This window comes from Aspergillus affinis (assembly GCF_023601865.1).
Source record: "Aspergillus affinis strain CMG 70 chromosome Unknown NODE_30_length_300691_cov_86_450199, whole genome shotgun sequence".
Taxonomy (NCBI): Eukaryota; Fungi; Ascomycota; class Eurotiomycetes; order Eurotiales; family Aspergillaceae; genus Aspergillus; species Aspergillus affinis.
The window spans coordinates 111,271-133,036 of NW_026515811.1; the positions used below are offsets into that span (position 1 = coordinate 111,271).

Genomic DNA, 21,766 nt, shown 5'->3' on the forward strand with positions numbered 1-21,766 from the left:
ATGATTTAATGGATGTCTAGACTACCTTGGCGTTTTCGACTTTGTCGAATAGGCATAATCCCGATGATTCTGGAATACCCAGACCCCCCCTTGCGGGTGAAACCACGGCATCGTACGGATACATATCCGGTTTTCCAGGAGTCGCGGTCGAGGTGGTCCTTGGAAGTAACTTCTCCATAGTAGGGCTCTCGATGACCGGGTTCCCCGGGTTCTTGAATGGATAGATCCCATCTATAGACTGTATTTGCTTTTCGCGGCGTAGCCAGTGATCAAATTTGGAACATACCATGCACAACAGCCGATCCTGGCGCCCAAGTTCAAATTGCGCGCATCTCCTGTCACGAAAGGAATCAAGGAGGTTGAAGAAAGAGACGTTGTTGCTCTGGGAAACCGAATCGCGATATGCAACCCAGCATGCCCGAGAGAGACCGCATGCAAGATGTCAATCCGGCCAAAAAATCCGACCAATCCCAGCACGCTTTGTTTCCCAGTACCGTAGACCGGTAGATCCTAACTGACCTTATACAGACCGAAAATCAAGGCTCTGGCATAACGCATGGATGGTTTCCAATCCTGGAGAAGCTGCAAGGTGTCGTGGCAGCACAGGAGCTCCGTTGAAGACCATCGATGTCCGGATGAGACCGATGCTGACGAACGTAATGCATGTAGTGTCCGGAAGAGCGGTGATCGGGGTTGATGAGAGAATGAGACACGGAGTCATCAGTGAGGCAAGTGAGGCCGTTAGCGGTCTTCTGAGAGGCCAGGCGGTCACCGGGATTTCTTTGTTGGACGGTTTTCTAATTTTTCATTTCCTTTCTGCTTTCATTCCTTGCTTTTTCCATTTTTATTCTCTGGATTTTATCTCTGCTGCCACCGTTCAGCCTTCCGGGGCAGTTCGGCAATCCGCCGAAGGCGCTCTCCAGGAACATGCATGATAAGCCGTACGGAGTCCCTCCTACGGAGTAGATACTGTCTGACAAATGGTAATTAGCAAACTGCTTTTGGAGGTAATTTGGCATCCAACACTGAATAAGCTGGAAAGGACAGAATCCAAGTGGATCGCCATTTCAAAATGATCTGATAGAAGCTGCACCTCGGCTCGAGTAATGTGGAAGAGAAGTTGTTCATCTCTCGACCGACTAAGGATTGCAAAGTAGCCCGGAGCTACAGAAAACGGAAGCATGCGCCATAACCGCACACAATGCCTATGTTTTATTTTATTTAATTTTTCTTTTCGCGATTTCGCAAGCTGGTTGGTGCGAGGTAGCAAACATGAAGCCGCGGTGCGAAAATAAGATCATCGTAAGACTATTGTCGGGTCAACCCTAGTAACCGGTGCAGTGCATTTTGGACCTGTCATATGTCACAATTCACTACCGATAGGGGCCAAAAATAAATTAAAACAGGTGGAAGAACGGAAAAAGAAAAAGAGAAAAAAAAAAGAAAACAGTTTGCCACTTGACACAACCAAGTTCGTGCTTGTGCTTTGGCTGCAATCTAAATCCTGGTTCCATTAGTGCTGAGAAAAAGAAAAGAATTAGTGCAAGACCAGGGTGAGGTTCCCCATCGGCGATGGATCACCTATGGAACGAGTTGAGATGGATACAGTCGATTCTCCGCCAAGGGCAAGCGAGCAAACCAATCATCACGACCGGAGATAATAGCCTGACCCCTTTCTTTGTGGCCTGTACGATTCCAAGGCATGAACTTAGAAATGAAAAGTATTGGATTTGCGAAGGCGTGCACTAGTTCGGAGCCGACGCGACCAAGATACAAAAGTACCATATCTCGTCGGCTGAGGCTGCCTACTCCGTAGTTCCTACGGAGTACTACTCCTCTTCCCCCCCAAATTCCTCACCGAATGCCGACGTTCTGCCAGCCCCTAGATTGGTAGCATCGTACTTTTGGCCGGCCATGAGACCCAGACTGGCCCAGGCCAGTTTCCGCGGAGGATCGACTGGCGCTCCATTTGATCCGAGCTTACGCTAGTTTATCGACAGCCTCATCTTGGATACCGAAGCGGATACCGGTGCAGGAATCCATTTCCATGCCCAATGATTGTCATAGGGAATAAGCCAACCTCGAGGCGTCGGGTTTTGAACGAGGGCCTAGATTTGAGCTGGACCAGCGCCGTGCCGTTCCTCCAGCTGAAACAAAAACCTATAGCCCCCCGGTCTTTTCATGGGAAAAGATTTACAGGATCAGCCACCGCGGTATGCGGCATCACGGTAAGGACCAACAGCTTCACGGTGTCGGTTCAGTCCAATCCAAGATGCTTGGCGAGTTGTTGTTGTCACCGCTAGAAAACGGTGGCAGCCCGAGGCTGGGACGAGGCGGTCGATAAGCATGCGCATGTGGATTGTAGACAAAGAATGTAAGACTCATTGTTGTACAAGCCTCGAGACTGAAAAGACAGTCAGCACAAATAGGAAAATGGAAAATTCGACCCTCCCACAAACGATTGATAGAAAGGCGCTGACGTACAAATTAAGTACCCGACATTTGACAGGCTGGGCAGTGACAGGCATCAACTGCTTGCATCAACTGCTTTTTTCTTTTTCTGGTTTTCTTTGTTGAAAAAAGAAAAAAAAAGAAAAAGAATAGCCCCTGCCCCCTGGCGATTCCTTGATAGGTAAATGGTACGTTATACAAGGGGGAGAGCAATCCGTTATACCGAACAAGCCCTTGCACGGCACATAAGGGTCAGGTGGTGCCACGGTAGAGACAAGACTTGTGTGACATTAATGAGGTGATCTCGGTATGCACCCATCGCTGCGTGTTAGGTGGGTCTATTGTATGTGTCTAACAGCCCTCCTGACGCATACTGGGATAAGGTATGAACCATTTCGTATATATGTATCAAGCATGTACGTGGATATGTACGTACATACACTCATGCATGGCATACACAATTCCAGCCAGTTGGAATCCATATGGTGTGCTTAAGGTGCGTTGACAAAGAGAACTCAGTCTCCACCGGCAGGCGACTCCATTGGAGACAGCGAGCACCTGGAAGGTCCTAAATTTAGTCCTTGGTTGAGGCTGGGCCCTTTGGTGATGCAGTGTGTCTCTCTTGTCCTTTGATTTTAATTTAATTTAATTTGTTATTTTCTCTGCTGCTTGCAGGATGGCAGGTTCAACGGGGGCCTAGAATGCATGGTGTACACCGTATGTATATCGAGTGGCGAAAGGAATGATGAAAAGCCCTCCGTAGGCTCCCCTATTATCATCCATAGTATTACTCCATACTGCAGATGGCATTTTTCTCAGTTATGGGGTGGGGTTTCCCTCATTGTACTGTATCTCGATCGCTTCTTAGTTCGTATCGCATCGCATCGATCTAAGTCCCTAGACCGTGTGAACAACAATGCAGTAGCTCGCTGTCACACTGAGCTTGCACCTGCAGTTAACTAAAAAAAAAAAAGTAAGAAGTAAAAAGTCAAAAAGAAACAAGACTAACATCAATCACACAGCCCTTTCAAGGACGGGGAATGGTTGACAATCGAGTTGTCCTCGATGTGATCGTATTCATCACATCACCTGTCAATTTCTTCCCCCTGTCGATTCCGGCAGAGGGACTCGGTACGTACCTTGTAACAGTCCACGCTTGGACGTGTTCGCGATCAAAAGTTGCGTCACGCAGATACATTGGACCTGAAAGGTTCCGCAGTGGAGCCCGGTGGCTCACTCGAGTCTTAACCATCAGACAGATGGGCGAATGGGAAGCTGTTCCTGGCACCGCTGGAAAGGAGAGAGGCGGTTAGCAAAGCAGGGAGAGCTGAATCCTGCTGAGGTCACCGTACAGCGGGCCATGGCCTCACCGTTCCTGTTTCGCCTGCAGCTCACATGATCGAAGCAGGTACGAAGTTTCTGTCGTCGGCCCTAAAAAAGGGGTGAAACGGTATTCTCTTGGACCAACCATACGGAGTACTTAGATAGTAAATTATGTTTTTCTTGTCTAGATTTGACAGTAGTCACAGTACAGATTAAAAGATGGAGTCTCCGTAGACAAAAATAAATTAAATTCGCCAACACTCAACATTTGGGATACTCCGTGGTGCAGGAATAAACCAGAAGACAAGACACTGGACCCATCCAGGAGTCAATTGTTATCCGTCACCGCGGCACCGGATTGCATTCCGCCGGGGAAGCCGTTTAGTACCAGCTTTGGGGCACTAAAGGTACGCCGTAGAGGAGACTAATTTGTTCCTGGAAGTTCTCTTTTGCCACCCAGACACTAAAGACTACTGTAGAAAGCAGAAACGAAGAAAGAGCATGCCAAGCCTTATCCATAAAAATTAAAAGATCCATACATATGTATAACTAGTACATATATACATGCAAACCTTACTCCGGGCTCAGTTCTATTTCGGGGTATTTCCTCGTCACCTGGTTTGAGACCCTCGATTTCAGTCCTGGGATCTTTACAGGTAACTTTCTATCTTACGGTTTTTCGTAATTTTATTTTATTCTTTTTTTTTTTCTGGTTCAGACAGGACGGGACGGATATCCTTCCACTGTTCCACCCGTAACTTATCTACGGGGTCGCAAGTTAGCAGGCGGAATTGATCTCATTCTCCACAGAACCTGATCCCGAGCCGACACCCCGTAGCCTAACATCTCCCGAACAGCCTACACCGTACATTACTGATTAAACATTTTCTCCTATTCCCTGCCTTGCCCCCTTGAAGCAGTGGAGAAAGACACGGGACCCCTCCTCGTTACTAATTGCAAATGGGAAGAAGTGGAAGCTTGCCGGGCACCTTAGTCACCGCCGCGCCACAAAGGTACGGTGAATCGTACTTTCGATAATTAATTAATTTAGTACATTAGCGAATCACTACCCCAAGAAATTGCCTCCGGGTCTCCGGCTCATCTAATGGAAAATCCTGACGGCCTAGTTTTTTCATTTTTTGTGTTTCACTTCGCAGACTTAAAATTAAAAACCAACTGATTCGCGCGACAGTTTGTCTTATTGGTCCGGGGAAGTGCATCCGGGCCCCATCATCCATAGTACAAAGCCGTGGAGTTCGTACCTCTTTGACCTAACTAGCTGACTCCCTAGAGTCAACCAGATTCTTTGACTTATTTTGTCCTGCTATCACACGACGTTTGTTTTGGTGGCACAACTAAAGAAAATAATTTTCTGAGAAAATTTTTTTTAGGTTGTGTTCTTAGTTCAGAGATCCCTGTATGGAGCATTTTGACTTGGTAGATCTCCACTGGCTAAACATGAGCTTTTCATCTTTTTTTCAAAAAAAAAAAAAAAAAAAAAAAAAAGTGTGAGAGAAAAATAGACGTGTGAGAGCTAAGCACTTACTGTGTACTCTGTACCCTGTACGGAGTAGAAGTAAACACTGCTCCGTAATCAGTAAGAATGCTTAGAACAAGGATCAACTCCCACCAGCCTATAAGATCCATGGAACTATAGATAACATGGTGCAAGACCATCTAGTCTACCTGCCTGATATGTACAACAGTGATGATGAGGGCGAGCGTGTAAGCCAGAACCACCGAACCACCTACGAATCCTGACGAGGGTGATCCCAGCTGATGGGCTTCAGGGATATTCCAACATTTGCATCCATCTTATTTCTGATCCGCCACAACCGCACTCGCATTTTGCCTGCTGTTCTTTCTCGCCTAACTCCAGTAACTAATTGCTTGGGACTTAGTCCGTTTGGAGTAATATAGGCCATGATTTTATTTATTATTACTTCTAGGTCCGTATCACCGATCCTTTGCTGTCGAGTGGATCGGAGGATCTTATTTGTTGATCGCCCGACTCCTTGACCCATGCATCGGTGGATTATGATTATCCCCTTTTTTTTTATTGTGGTCCTTTTTCTTTTTTCTTTCTCTGCTTCTGAGATTCCGTACTTCCGTTTTGTGTTTTTTCTAGAATCCTTCGGTACATGAGTGGTACTTAACCCTATGAGGTATTTTGAAGCACTATTAACACGGAGTCAAGATCCCGTCCGGTGGGTGGTAATTATCATGAAACATACACGCGCAACCCCCGCCACCCTCCCAAGACAGGCAGCTGATTTGATTTTGAGTCAGGTTGTTGTCTGACGGTGGCGGGTCGAGGCAGTAGCGGTAAACGAAAGGATTTAGTAATTAGTTATTGTGGATTATTGACTTAGCGACCTACCTCTGTTTCAAGAAGAGGGAAAAGAAAAAGATGGAATTTTTGGAAGGTTGGGGGGAATGCAACTGCAGTTTGCACCAAGTATGAGAGGATGGCCAACGTCATGTTTAACCCATTCATTGCGGACCCGACAATCTGGCGCGGATGCATCTCTGGAATGATCCACAAAGTACATAATCTCCAGCCAACAAGGATCCGGTGGCTTGCGACCTGAAAGCTGATGAATCCATTTGCGGATTTTGCGCTGAACTGGGTCTGATTGGGGGTCGGTGGGGAGGGTCAGTATTAGGTAAGACTAGGATTAGTTGGTCACCGTAGTCTACGAAAATGGAGGTTGAATGAGAAGAAGAAGAAAGAAAATGAAAAGACGGTGAAGGGTCAGAAAGAGAATGAGAGAGAGAACCTCGGCTGGATCTGAGAATATCTGAGAATATCTGAGAATTGGTGCCTCGTTACTCCGTACGACCCTTGAATCAGTGGGGAAGCAACACGTATGAGCGGATAGGTACACATGATTAGATGGCGACGTCACATCTACTCCGTACATACTCTGCTTTATCGAACCCCGAGATCAAGCAGATATCAGGCATTGCAACCGATTACGGTATCTGGCACGAATGGGAGAGTCGCAATCGAGCATGTGGGAGAAACTTCCCGTCAAGCGTAGGTAGGGGGGAGGAGTTATCGGTTGCATATCGCGGAGAAGTGGGTGGAAAACACTGGTTGGTGACAGCTACGGTGCATACGGTGCATCAGTTCGGAGGGAAACAGGATAATCGAGTAGATGGTCTGATGCGCCTCGTGTGCGCAATATTTCCCGAGAATATACCTACTCCGAGGTACCTGGAAGGCAGCAAGACACGACATACGTCGGTCATGTACCGCGGGGCATTTGGATACCCCGCCTTGAGTGACGGCCGTCAGGTAGGAAAAGAAAAAGAAAAGAAACCGACCAGCAAAAAAAAGTAGCAATCAAGCTGCCTTGTATGCCAAAGGCGATCTTGGCCCAACCGTCAAACGGGAAAAAGAACACTTCGCGAAGACAGCCGCTAAGCTGATGTGGCTGTGTACCATAATCAATTAATCATTATTGATCGGGTACGGGTGTCGTGCTCACTGCTCACCGTATTTCCCTCGCTGCAAGGTGGACAAGGGCTCACTCACTTCTCCGAGCGCCAGCAGGATCGCAGGCCAACTGCAGCCGGTCGTGCCCGCCGATTTGATTTCTGCCCAAACTAACGGGTTATACAGCCCTTGCTCGGCCTATGGCCATGGGTCGTTGCGAATTAAACACACACTGGCCATGCAAGCCAACAGGAGTCATGTCTATTTCGGTGTACAGTCCGTCCTGCAAGCCCCTCCTTTGCCCTCTTCACCGCTTACGGTCACCCTGAGGTTCTCGCATTCCCTCCGGCCTTCTCCCCCTCAGCACCCCACCTTAGCTTCAGGAGCTGCTTACCCGGCAGGGCAACGGCGGGTGTGTCGTCCGTAGGGCTTCAGACCGGATGATTACCACTGGATCGATATCCTGTTTCGTCGCTAACAGGTTAACAACACACCGATTGTTTCCAACGTATCATCTTTAGTCTGTCGTTGCATTTTTTTTTTTTTTTTTTTTAATATTTCCCCCCCCTCTGTTGCCTATTCTGTTCCTTTCCTTTCTGTTCTTTATACCTTTCTTTACGAATTGATTTAGTTGGTTTCTTCCGACCGACCCAATCACCCGTTCATTTCCGTATCCGCATAGTAACAGTCGCAGCAGGAGATGTAAACCCCCGGAGATGCATTACCTGAGCTTTGTCAGGATTTAGGTAGAAAAGTCATGCTCACATGATCGGCCATACGGTAGTGCATACATGACTAGGCACGTCGCGATGACATTTCACCGATCTTCTAGCTTCCTCCGAAACGTCCGAATGGACGTCGCGATGGACACGATAACGGTCCCTCCGAGCTAGAGAGTGATCTCGCGCAAGACAGAGAGAGAGCGGGGGAAGACATCCGCACTATCACCTGGAGAGCGTCTCGTCGACACCGCTAGATCATGTATGCACATATATCCAGGGCAGGTATTGCCCGGGACAATTTGGGGGTCACCCGCCAATGCTCTCGGGACCCCAGGAAACCCTACATTTCCGCCTGTCAAATGCTGCGAAAATAAGCAATTACATCGTGTCCGGCTGTATTTCATGCATAGATAGAACAATTAAACAGCGCGTCATTTGCAGCGGCTACCTGTCGGGATCTCCAAGGAAGCAACGGTATTGGTCTCACGCCGTCACGCCCTCGTTCCCTGCAGCGACATAGCGTTCAACCTGGTATTGTATCAGGACCGGACAATGTTTGCGTTTCGCCGAGGTGGGATAACCCAAAGGACGAAGTGGCATTTAGGTTGCATCCTTCCGCGTGGGAACCATGGATGTGAGGACGTGTATCACCGTGTATAGGGCCCCTTAATCAACATGGAAACAGGTAGGCTGGCATGCGGTGTGGATGTCGCAGTACATCCAGCATCCCGCGTTTCCTTTCCTCGTTCCAAACGATCTCTTAGCGCCGGCCGGTTCAGCTGCCGGTCATCGACGTCAAAGTACGATGACGTCGGGAATCTTCCCATCTCTCCCCATCTCTCCCTGTCGGGCCTCCTTTCTTTGTTTGAAGCTGGACCGCGTACGGAGGATTCAACCGGCATCCTGCTGGCGTTTTCGAGGCCCTATCACACCCCTCCGACCGATTCCAGTCGTGATGGTCAAAAGATCACTTGCATTTCCTTCCATTCCTTTCCTTTCCCCCCTCTCGCGTGGTCCTCAGATCTGAGCTGCACTAGGCCAGGCACTATGAGATCCACCGCGGCGTTACCACTGTTTACCCTATGTAGTAGGTGGTGACAGTATTCTGTCATTTATCAGCAGATTCGGCGTACTTTCGGTATCCCAATACATACCTTACACGTAGTTACTTACCTTACCTTAGGTGGTTAACTCCCAGGCTGGTTACTGCCTGGATGCGGGCAACGACAGGCATTGGCGGAGAAGAACGAATCCCAACCTCTTGGGCCTTCCTCCCTCCGCCCGCCTTTAGCGCCGCCATAATTCGGGGCGGAACGTTCGTGACGCTGACTTCGTTCGCTTTCTTAGTTAGCTGGTAGCTACGTAGGTAGTGTTTGGGTTTGACTTTTTTTTTTTTTCTGTGAGCCGACTTTTGGTTTTGGGGCATGTAGGAACGGCGCCTGACCAATGGTCATCCTTGGTTCGGAACAAACGCTTCCTTCGTAGAACAAATGGAAGAAACTCTGCCAATAGCCGTAGGTAGTCTAGGGTAAAGGGTCAACAAGGCATCATCTAAGTTGACTCCCGTACGACCATCGGGTACCAGCTTACTGACCTATCTTTCTTTTACTCCCTAGACTGGGTATTATTGCCTATTGTTTCTCCGTGGGTATAGTCATTGACGTCTTGATCCGGGGACTCTACCCGGAACAGCTGCCGGGGGCTAGAATGACGTCAGAAATTCCGGACGTGCCTCAGTCAGATTGCAGTGCTACTTCGCCTCAACGGTCGAGGGGCGACATAGTTAAGGTACTAGCTGGCTAACTAATGTTTTGAATTGTCGAAACAATGGAAGGGGGGAAGGGAAAGGAAAGAGGAGACCGCCGTCGTTCGATCCTTCCCCATTGTATGTATCTTTGCAGCAGTATTAATTTCATAATTCCGTACTTGCTTAATTAGTTGACTTTCCAGATTGGCCCTTCAGGATCCAGAAATTGACGGGCTTCTGTTTCCCCGGCGGGAGTGAGAAACAACGGTTAATTCAACCCGAAGCGCGGAAAAGAGAAAACAAAACCGAAATAGAGTTTGGGGTGCAGCACCAGGGACAGGCGAGAGTCCGCGACGCTATCGTTATTTGCTGCGCCCGCTGCTTGCCCTCCTTCTCCTCCTCACTTCGATCCTTTCTTCCAGAGTGAAGCCATCCAACCCTTTCTTGCCCCGTACCGCCGTTACCATACGGGGCTGGGCACCTAAACACCTCTCTTTTCATACTGTATACACGGTGTAGTTGTGGTAAAAGTTCCGGGAGGTGTTCACTCAGAATCAAATGCCAATCATCATCATCAGTCCGATTGATCATCTTCATGTTACCCTGGCTCTGTTATGTCTCAGCCGGGGAAGTTTTTTTTTGGTTCCTCCCACGGCCAGGAACAGCTTAACTAGATAAAGTATTAGGCTTATTGTCCGGACAGGTACGGCTACCCACCCACCTCCCTTACCTTACCTTCCGTCCTACCTCAACCTTCAAATCAAATCAAATCAAATCACATCAATTCGATCCCAAAATTCAGAATTCAAAATTCAAAAAAGGACCTTGGTATGTTACCACTTACCACTTACCACTTACCACTTACCATTTCACTCTTAGCTCTTACCTACCAGCTGGTATTCCGTACGAATGTTCCTCCCTTTTTGACAGGGTGATCCCGCTAGACGTCAATCAATTTTTCTTTCCGATCAACCCGTTTTCGGCCCACATGAGGCGGGCAACCAAAAGAATAGTGTTGTTTCTCACCGTACGGGAGTAAGGGTTGCTGACTTGCTGCTCGACTGCTCACCTCTATTAATTGCCTCCATCCCACAGGTATCAATGACCCACTTCTACTCGATGGTGATGAGCCGATGACTCTGTTTTGGCTATCCTGTTGCTAACTTGCTAATTACTTGCCTACCCAAACCCCCTCTTCTTTTCTTTTTTTTTTTTTTTTTCCTGGTTGGGCGCCGGGTCATCTTACTACCTATCTACGAGTAACTACTTCCTTCGCTTGGCCCGGTTTAACGAATATCACTTCTCCTGCCCATCAGTGGCTGTATGTACGTGCATAAGGAATACACCGCATATTATCACCAACTTAATCCCGCCCTCTCCCTCCCGCCCTCTCTTCCCCCGTCTTTCACTGTGCCCGCGTCTCCTGAAATTTATTATTTCCAAACCAGTAATTTTTTTTCATGTTCTTTCGGTTCTGTTACTGTATCTTATGATTTTTAATTCTCTCTTCCGATCTGAATAATCACCCCATTATAGTTAGATCGTTGTTGCAATTCTGCTGGGTAGATACCTGTCAGAAAGTGATGGTTCGGTCGTCATTAGCCATTGTCTTCCATTTGTTTGTTCCCCCCATTTGCTCTTGTCTACCGAATGGATACATCTTTGCAATTCCGGAAATCGATCTCCTTTTTACCTGTCCTATTGAACTATCAATTAATCAACAGAAACGAGTGGGAACCCGCTAAGATTTCTAGAACTTCTGCCACTGTGGACCAGAATCCTTGGGCGATAGACTATCCGAAGCATCTGTAAAGAAGGAATACCGTACATATGTACTCCGTACTCTGTAGCCGCTGGGACACACCAGCTGAGGGATCCATAATCCAGCCGGATAACATTGCCAGTAGTTTCCATCCTTCCTCCCCTTTCCTGATTGTTGGGGGCGGGACACGACAGAGAGAAAGTGGGCTTGGGGGTGGGTGGACTGTTAGATCTATCATCTCACTAAGGTCGCACTAAACCAGACTTCTGGAAAGCCGATCATCCTTACCTTATGGGCCTATTTAGCGCGCTTCTAGATACACAACTTCCTCTGTTCCCCGGAGCCCGGGGCTCAGGTCTTATGGGTCTACCGGTCAATCTGCGGCGGCGGCTCTGTAACTGGGGCTCCTCTCTCTTTCTTTCTCTTCCTCTCGCACTTTTTTTTTTCTTTCCCGCCTTTTCATTTCTGATCTAATTCTTTATTATTTAATGATTTTATTTGTTTTTTCCCGGTCCCGCGGTGCACCTCACATGGGTACATGAAAGGGGGCCGAAGGAGAAGTGGTCTGACAAGCAGTCTGTCGATTGATACATTTTCGACCTGAAATCTGATCTTCCCATTAGGCCGATTTTATTTGAATTGTTGGAAAATAATTGTCATTAGCAGTTAGCATTATTAGTTATCTTTATCACTGTTAGTTGGGGAAAATTAGGTGGGATTTCGGTTTTTTGACTTTGACTTTTTTTTTTTTTTTGTTTTTGATTTTTCAAATTTTTCAAATATAATTTTTTTTATATTTTTTTTGGTCCTGTAAGAAATCCAAAGACATACCGCTCTTATGCGGATGGGTATTCGGACTGTTTTTCATTTTTTCCCTTCCATACAGCAGGTATGTAAGAACGGTATTGGTCTGCCTTGGATGGATGGATGTATGTATGTGCCTACCCAGGTAACCTACCTAAAAAATGATGTATGGAGTGGTTTGGTGACTGTTCCTTCTGCTCTGCTATTGGCTCCACCCCCTTTCAGGTTCTCTTTTTTTTTTAATTCTTTTTTAAATCATTTTTCCCTGTGTCGCTCTTCCCTGGCGCTCCCTTCCGTCGTACTTAGTAGGAGAGTGGAAGTGGCCCGGACGGCCCAGTCGGATAGCCCCGATCCATACCAGTGTCGTTCACTTTGCGTATGCCGGTCTACTAGGCACTCCGTACGAATCTGTCTGCTAAGAAAATAAATAAATAAAAAATGACGATTAAAAATTAAAATAAATCGAAAATCAAAATGGAATAAATCGAAACCCAAATAATAAATAATAAATGATTATTTTAAATCATCATCATCACCGGATGTGGATCCTGTTACTCCTCGACGACTGTTTGCTGTCTGCATCCTGCACCATCTTGTACAGCTGTAACCGAAATGGGCTCCATTATTGTCGTCCCAGATGTTGAACCGTTGATGCTTTTAGTCTTTGGCCTGATCACATATCCAGTCTACTATCCACTTCAAATACTTCCTTTAATTCCCCTTCCCGTCCGGATCTCCTTTCTCCTTCCCTTTTCTAACTTTTCAAATTCCTCAAACTCTTCGTTCCATTCTGCTTCACTGCAACCTTCTTGCTTTTCTTCCGGTCCCTCCTTCCATCTTCCCATCACCACTACTACCCTTAAACTATACCGATCCTGTTCCGGTCTACTTCGGTCCATCTCAACCTCACCTCTTCCTGACTACTCCTTTCTGACCTGATTCAATTGCCTCCCGATCTTCCATTCACTACTGCCATTCTCTTGCGCCGACTTTCCTTTGGTGTTGCTCAACCTCTTATTACCCGGGTTTAAGATTTGTTGATCCGATTCCCTTGCAGTCGCCGTTTTCGGGACCAGAAACCCAAAGCGAACCAAAGAAGGGGGCAAAGTACGATTGGACCATCTTTTTTTCTTTATTCCAAAGAAAGATCTCTTGAGGTCAACCGTCAACAGGGGGGGAAGAAATGCGGCAGCCCCTTTGAAAAGAAAAGAAAAAAACAAAATAACGTCCTTCCTTCAATATAACGAACGATCTTATCACTACATTCCCTCCCTACTACAGGATTAACGGAGAATTCGCAACTGAGCCGACACATTCTTTTTGACGCACGCCCTCAATTGCCATCTTCCCGGAAGTGGTCTTCTTTTTTTTTTATTACTTGAGGAAGGCGAAGAAACCAATTCAAAAGACCTTTGGACCCGTCGACTTCGCGAGATTGTTCACATCGACAATATGTTCAAACGACCGGCATGTATTCAAGGCCGCCGGCATAACGATGACGGTGGTGATTGGTCCGCTTTTCCCATCCGCCAACTCTTTGTACTGGGTATGTTTTGAAATTCTTTGCGTGCAAGGTCATAAATTTTTTTTGGACTGCATAGTGTGTGCGCGCAGAAGATTTGTTTGCCATTTTTTCTTTTCTTTTTTGATCTTTTGCCCTTCCGTCCCCCCCCTGCACTTTGCCCGCTTGTCGCAATTCCACGGACCCCTTTCTTGCCCTTTTCCTGTCGCATTTTTGACCGCTCTTCTGCGTTGCATACCGTTGAATTAGCATGGAGACTGACAGTTTGACAAGCATTATGCCGCATTTGCGAGCCAATTGCGTTCATGTCCATCTTCCCCTACGTCTATCAAATGGTCGAATCGTTCCACGTGACCGATAACGACCAGAAAATTGCCCTCTATGCGGGGATGATTACATCTGCATTTACATTTGCGGAGTTCTCAGCGGGCATGTTCTGGGGTCGAATGAGCGACAAGATTGGTAGGAAACCGGTCTTGGTCATGGGTCTGATTGGAACCGCCATCAGTATGATTGTATTCGGATTCGCTCCCAACCTGCCAGTCGCGATGGTTGCCCGAGCCCTAGGGGGTCTGCTGAATGGAAACATCGGCGTTCTCCAGACCACCGTGGCGGAGATTGTGACCGTCAAAGAACACCAGCCCCGAGCTTACTCGATTATGCCATTTGTCTGGTGCTTAGGATCGATCATCGGACCCGCCATGGGTGGTGCGCTGGCACAGCCCTGCGACAACTATCCCTGGTTATTCCAGCGCGGTACCATCTTTGATAGCTTCCCATTTCTGCTGCCCAACGTGGTCTGCGTTGTCATCCTCGTCTTCGGAGTCGTCGTTGGTTTGTTGTTTCTGGAGGAGACCCATCCCGAGAAGAAATATCGCCGTGACCCCGGGTTGGAATTGGGCCATTGGCTGGTCGGTAAATGCTCAGGATCGCGTGTCCAGCTTTCCGAGGACACGGACGTCAAGACGGATTTAACCGGAACGGATTACTTCGATCTCCCTCCGCCGGAATACAGAAGCACCGAATCTTCGCCTCGTTTGGGTCCGGTGAAAGAGTCGGATTCTTTGTCCGACAATGACGACATTGAAGGACAGAAGGAGACGCCAAAAGCGTTTACGAAGCAGGTCATTTTCAATATCATCGCCTACGGAGTTCTCGCATAGTACGCTTCATCTCCTTTCCCTCCCCCTTGCGTAATTGAGGGATTTGAACACTGACATCACCTCCAGCCATAGCGTTTCGTTCGACCAGCTGATGCCCGTCTTCCTGAGCACCCCGAAATCCGACGAGGAGGTCGTACTTCCCTTCAAGTTCACGGGAGGTTTAGGAATGGCCACCAAGACGATCGGTTTTATGCTGGCGGTGCAGGGCGTCTACTCCATGATCGCGCAGCTTTGGCTGTTCCCCTTCGTCGTTCGACACTTTGGCACCCTGCGCACCTTTCGCTTCGTTCTGCTTGTCTGGCCACCCCTCTACCTGCTGGTTCCCTATCTCATTCTCCTGCCCGAGGCGCTCCAGACGACCGCCGTGTACGTTGCCCTGATCTGCAAGATTACTGTCCATGTCATCGCATTCCCCGCTACCGCCATCCTGCTTGCCAACGCCGCTCCTTCCTCCAAAGTCCTGGGCTCCATCAACGGCGCCGCCGCCTCGACGGCTAGTCTGAGCCGCGCCTTCGGCCCAACCGTGACGGGTCTGCTTCACTCGAAAGGCTTGGAGAGTGGATACTCGGTTATCGCGTGGTGGGCGTGCGGCCTGGTGTGCATCATCGGAGCCATCGAAAGTTTCTGGATGGAAGAGAGCGAGGGGCGCAAGGATGCCGAGAAAGAACCCGCGGGGCCCTTGAATGTGGGCAGGAATGGCCTGCAGGGTTCTTTCACAGCTGGTAAAGAAGATGCCACCGCAGAAGAGGTGCGGAGATTGCTCTCTTCGGCGCGGACCAGTGTCGATGACGCTGAAATCCCCAACGTGGATTTGACCCCAGCCACGCTCAAACCCGTGCATGAGTGATTTGGCAATTTGACCCTCATGTCATTGCCACTCTCACCATATTCGACCTCTTTTTTTTTTCGTTTCCCGCTCTTATTCTTACTCTTATTCTTTTTACATTTTTTTTCTTGCATTGCATTGCATCCCTTTCTCTTTTCCGTTTCCCTCCGGATCCCCGCTCTCCATTTCGTCGATCTTATGCCAGTTTTTTTTTCTCGCATCTTCCGCATTTCCATCTTCCGCCAATTCATTTCTATTTTTGACCCTTCTATGCATTTGTCTCTTGACAAGGGTGGATTTTCCTGTGGATTGGGGTTGTTTACTGTTTATTTCTCGCAATGTTTTAGATCATGATTCAAGATTGGGTGAAGGCGCAGTTTGTTAGACTGGATGCATATTCAAAAAGAAGCATGAGGGCCGGACGTCTTTTTCTTTTCTGTTCATCTGGGATTTCATCAGGGGCATGGCTGGGCACGCTTGATTTTTACTTTCTTCATATGCATCTGGGAGGTTCTTTGTCATTATCATTATATCCAACTCGTTTGAGAGCGAATATCATTTGGGGGAAGGCCGAGGTGACTTCATCGTCGCGCCTTCTCATCTTATCACTATATACATTTTTACCCACTCGAACATGACTTGCGCGGAAATCATAGACCCCCTCCTCCAACGACGGGGCTGACGGGACCACTTACATCCCCCGCATGCCACCTGGGAAGAGGATGGATACCTGTCAGTGCCACAGAGCCAAGCCTTACTTGACATGCATGCCACTTGGTGCTCTTTCACGTCATCGAATAGTGCGGGGTCTGAATCGAACCAGGGGGGTTTCAGACCCCCTTGTGTTGTCGGCGAGGGAGCCCAGCCCTGCTGTAGGGAGTGTAGTTCTGGAGAGTGAGAGGATCGTAGCACTTGGAGGTATCGAAGGGGAACTGCCCGGACGAAGGGGGTTCCTTCCAGAAGCTGGAGCGAGCTGGAAGAGGAAAGAACGACCCCACGCAGTCCTGCTGACTAACGCAGCCTGCTTATCAGCGGCCAATCACGTGCCAAAAGTACGGTATTGTACCGCCGGAGTGTTTGGGCTGTTTGCCTCAGCCAACATCCATGGATGCACCTGCTCCCTCACACTGCTCCTAGGCAGGCAGTAAATAGACACACTTTCTACAACAACCTTCTCAATCCCCTCAAGACCTATGTGCTCAAGGGGCAAGTTGGCCCCAGTACTAATGGTTGCACCATGCTCTAGTCCTCGGCACTTGAGCTCGCTTCTTCATCCAACCTAACTTACGCTGCCCATACAGCTCTTTGTTACTAGTCCACGAACTAAATTGCCTAGGTACCGGTTTCCCCAAGTGTCAGTCTGGGCTCTACCAATTTGTCCCATCCGAACTCCCATGCTTCGCAATTTTTCTTCAATCGTCTTGCATCGCGCCGCCTTGGTCCTGCCGTGCCGTTGAGATCACAGTGGTGGTGGCAGACCCTTTCCGACATGGGCTGCGATTGTGCCCTGCCCTCCAGACCCCATTCGCCTCTCGACCCGACTATCATCTCGGAGACTAAGAAAGCCCGCGGATAGGGATACCACCTAGAAGTGAGGAGTTCCGTTGGTTTCCCGTCAGTCGTCCTCCTGCTGTCGAAGCGAGAAAACTCCTCGACCGCGCCGACAGGCCGACTCAACTACAACGCCAGCCCAGCGCATGACTTAATATGAATGCTGGTTCGTCTCTGGGTCCTCGGTATTCGGCCTCCTCCCCGCTTCATTTGGCTCGCTGCAACGGTTCTCCCTCCTCGGGGCGTCGTCGCATGTGTGCGCTTCCTGTCTAGGTACTGTTCCCATCATGCTGAACCCTGCGTCCCCGGTTTCGCCAACCTCCGTAGGGAGGAAACGACCGCACCCGCCTGCGGAGCCCGCTCCGACCCTGCCGGACACGTCGGCGCAACCGCTGCGCTCCTCCCGCGACGCACCTATGAATCGCCCGCTCGCGCCCTCCTCCGCATCGAATTCTTCGTTCCGCAATGTCTCCGCGTGTAACCGCTGCCGACTACGCAAGAACCGTTGCGATCAACGGCTGCCCCGATGTCAGTCATGCGAGAAGGCTGGTGTGCGCTGTGTTGGCTATGACCCTATTACAAAACGAGAGATCCCACGGAGCTATGTGTATTTCCTCGAGACCCGCGTGGCATATCTAGAGAAACTGTTGATGGACAAACAAATTGAATTCAAAGACCCGGTAGCCTTTGACGAAGAGGATGCTATCAAAGTGGAAGCCGGTCTCGATCCTGCCCAGACTCAAGTAGTTAGCGCGGAGATGTCGACAAGCGTCGAAATTCCGACCGCTGACACAACAAACGGGAGAGTGACGCAAGTGAAAGGGGAGAAGCAGAGGCTGGTTTCGCGACCCGATGGGAACCCGGAGAATGAGCACGATCCGGAGGCCAATCGAGATCACGAACGCGAAGACAACTGGCGGATACACAACCTCGTGTCGAATATTGGCATGGTCTCGGTCCAAGGCACGTCGGATCCTCGATATTTGGGTTCCACGTCGGGTATCTCCTTTGCGCGAGTCGTGTTCGCTGCGGTGAAAAGCTCCGTCGCAGGCAATGGATCGGACCGTGGCCCCATGCGGCCTCATGAGCGGTTACCCCATAGCGCTACCGGAACGGCGGGAAGTACCATGCGAGATTCCTTTTTTGGTCTCCAGACGAGGCCGATGATGAAATGTGCAACGTTCCCGGACCGCGAGCTGGCCGAACGCTTGGCCCATCTGTATTTCGAGCATGCAAACCCCCAAATGCCCATTCTCCACCGCGCCGATTTCATGGATCTCCTGGACCGTACTTACGCGGTCGACGAGAAAAGCCGTTCCCCTCGCAGCCTTTATATCCTTAACATCGTATTCGCCATTGGCGCCGGCATCATATTTGAAGATAAAGCATCAAATGAGGATAAATCTGAAGGCCATGTTCAATCGCCCACCTTGTCCTCTGCCAAGAGGCCGCGGTTGTCAAACCATCAATGTCAACCGGAAGAATATCATGCCTCGGCCATCATTCACCTGGAATCTTTCCTGGGGGCGTCGTCGTCAGGTGATGGTTTTGGTGCGCTAGAGGAGCTGCAGGCAGTGCTGTTGCTCGCTAGTTTCGCCTTGTTGCGGCCTGTGGCTCCGGGGCTTTGGTACATCGTCGGGGTCGCCATGCGGCTGGCTGTCGATCTTGGTCTCCATTATGAGGACGGCGCCGGCATTGATTCGCATGGCGATGAAAGTTTGAATCGCTCGCATAGCAAAGGCGAAGATAGCACAAAGGCGCGCATCGATAACCGCGAGCGTGGACGCCGAGAGTGGGTTCGCGATCTCCGTCGCCGGCTGTGGTGGTGTGTATATAGCTTTGACCGTTTGGTCAGCTGTTGCGTGGGCCGCCCCTTCGGAATCAGTGATCAGGCCATCAGCACCGAGTTCCCGTCACTGTTGGAGGACTCATATATCACCAAGTCCGGGATTCTGGCACCCCCGGAAGGTGCTCCAAGTTACAAGCATGCGGCACATCATTATTTCAAGCTGAGGGTGCTACAGTCCGAGATCCAGGACGTGCTACAGCATCAACAAGCCCGATTTGCTAGACAAAAGGCTCCCTATGCCGCAAGGCGATTCATGCGCTCGGACCTTTCGTCTCCCTTTCTACAAGGCTTCGACTCTTTCCGTTCGTGGCGGAAAGATGTCCACCGGCGATTAGCAGAGTGGCAACAGAGCGCGCCCACTCGACGTGAAACGGGCGTGCAGTTCTCCGTCGAATTCCTCGAACTGAATTACTGGCAAGCAGTCATCATGCTGTATCAACAAAGCCTCACGGTCCCCGCGGAGCTGGCGGAAGAAATGACACCGGCCGAAGACGTATCTAGTCCGTCATTCTCTAACGTGGATGAGGTCGAGGATGAAGATGATATTTACTACAAGGTCGCTGAAGCCGGTCAGAAAGTCATTCGGATATACCGTCAAATGCATCGCGTGCGATTGGTGAATTACACCTACTTAGCCACCCATCATATCTTTATGGCAGGCATCTCATTCTTGTATGCGATCTGGCATTCTCCCTTGGTCCGAAGCCGTTTGGTAGGTTCCCCTGTAGCCCCGCTGCAGATCAGTCCGGGCTCAAGCTAACTAGAACGATTAGACCCTTGATGAGGTGGATTTTACAGTGCTTGCTGCCACGTCCGTGCTGGGAGATTTGATGTATAAGTGCCCGCCCGCAGAATCATGTCGAGATGCTTTTGAGCGGATGAGTAAAGCGACCGTGCAAATGTGCCTGTCAACCACCGGGTTTGGTTCCCAGGTAGATTTGACTCGCATACAGACCAATCCATCGTCTTCAAATGGCCCGTACAATAACCGATCCAGACAGCATGCGCGATATACTATGGATCAGAGACAGGGACCGTCTCATGGGCCCGTGCGACGATCAACGCAGACGCGCCAGTCCCGTCCATTGCCGAGGTTTGACATGAATCTGGGGGATCTGTTTAATGACAACAATTCCGTTTCGGATCGTCAACCCGGTGGCTCGCGCAAGCCGGTACAGGCATATGGCCGATCGGAATACTCCGAAGCGTCATCGTCGAACTTTACTCCCAGTCGAGCTACTCGACCGCCGCCTCAGCAGTCTCCCCCCATAGAGTTTTATGGTAACTACGAGAGCCCCGTCTCACCGCAGCAACAGCAACAGCAGCAGCAGCAGCAATATTTCTTCACAAACTCTCCGCAGCCAAGCGCATCACCTAGCAGCGTTGTTGCTCACTCCGGCCACCAACCGTCACAAGCTATGGACCCAGAACACCAATCCGGGATCAGCCTAGACTTCTTGGAATTTGATCCTGCGGGGGCCGAAGGACAAGCTCACTTTGGTTCAGACGAAATGTCGGAATACAATCTGCAGGCAATGCCCTCATTGGGACACGGCGTAGGCCATAGCGTCGGGATTGACCTCGGGTTTGGCATGGCGGTCGACTTCCAACATGATTGGAGCGAAAACCCCAATCTCGACATTTTAGAAGGCTATTTCTTCGGTGGATCGGGCGCCGGTCCATCTGGGGATGCCCAGTAGGGCGATCATTGACAGGTGGGGGTGGTGCTTGGATTGACATCTCTAGTGGTCGCTGGGCTGTTGGGCAGAGACCCTTTTTCTTAGCACCTCGTTTTTCTTATTCTCTTATTTGCCCTTGGCCTTCGTGCGTTCTGGGTTTCTCAAAAGGATGGATGAAATGATTCGACGAATTTTCTAGTTTCCTTCCATTTCTTTCGCTATGATCTGATACTTATTTTGGACTTTTTATTTTGGACTCGGTGCCCCTTGTTTATGAAGGCCGAGAGTATTTGGAAGGTACCTCTTCATGTTGATATAAGTATGCATAGTATGTACCTGCTTTTTTACATGCTAGCGGATATACTTGCTTTTGTTTGTTTGTTTGTTTGTCGTTGCTACGATGCTTGTTTTGGATATCCGAGCTGTTGCGGCTCATGAAACGCGCAATTCGAGAAGACAATTTCACTATGATTATTTTTTCCAGATCGACAACTCTGCGTAGACTCATCACGACGCTCAGTGCCTTGCTTGGATATCCAAGAGCGAAGGTGAGGCCCGGATTCATTGGGCAGCAAATCGGCCCTTGAGTTGTTCCCGCAACCGCCAAAACAAAAAGAAAAACCTCCGGGATGAAACCCATCTTTGATCTGGCGCAGGCCAGCGCACCCTGTCTTGGCTGTCGATAACCGCAGTTCTCTCGCTCGTTTCTTTTTCTTTTTATCTTATTATTTTTTTCTTCGCTGATTTCGACCCTCCTTCGTATCTGCCAGTCTCTGGAGAGTCTCGCGTGAGATAAAAAGGTCCGATCAACTCTCGCTGCGCCTGGAAGCTCGCTGCCTTCTTCAATTCAGCTACGGCCTTGCTTTCGATCCTACAAATTCTCGAGATACCTTCTCCCCCTGTCTCCCTGCGTACCATCCTCGGG

The 21,766-nt window shown here is 49.4% G+C and overlaps 2 protein-coding genes across 2 annotated transcripts; both read left to right on the forward strand.

Annotated features, from left to right (window-relative positions):
• Nucleotides 1–14,105: 14,105 nt before the first annotated feature.
• KD926_006071 (MFS transporter) lies at nt 14,106–15,783 on the forward strand (the record flags this gene model as incomplete). The annotated part of the gene is made up of 2 exons (XM_053099044.1): nt 14,106–14,935; nt 15,003–15,783. The coding sequence occupies 2 exons, from the start codon at nt 14,106–14,108 to the stop codon at nt 15,781–15,783; spliced, it is 1,611 nt and encodes a 536-aa protein (XP_052957133.1).
• Nucleotides 15,784–17,600: 1,817 nt separating this feature from the next.
• Nucleotides 17,601–20,862, forward strand: KD926_006072 (Zn(II)2Cys6 transcription factor; the record flags this gene model as incomplete). The annotated part of the gene is made up of 2 exons (XM_053099045.1): nt 17,601–19,874; nt 19,936–20,862. 2 exons carry the CDS (start codon nt 17,601–17,603, stop codon nt 20,860–20,862), a joined length of 3,201 nt encoding a protein of 1,066 aa, XP_052957134.1.
• Nucleotides 20,863–21,766: the final 904 nt, after the last annotated feature.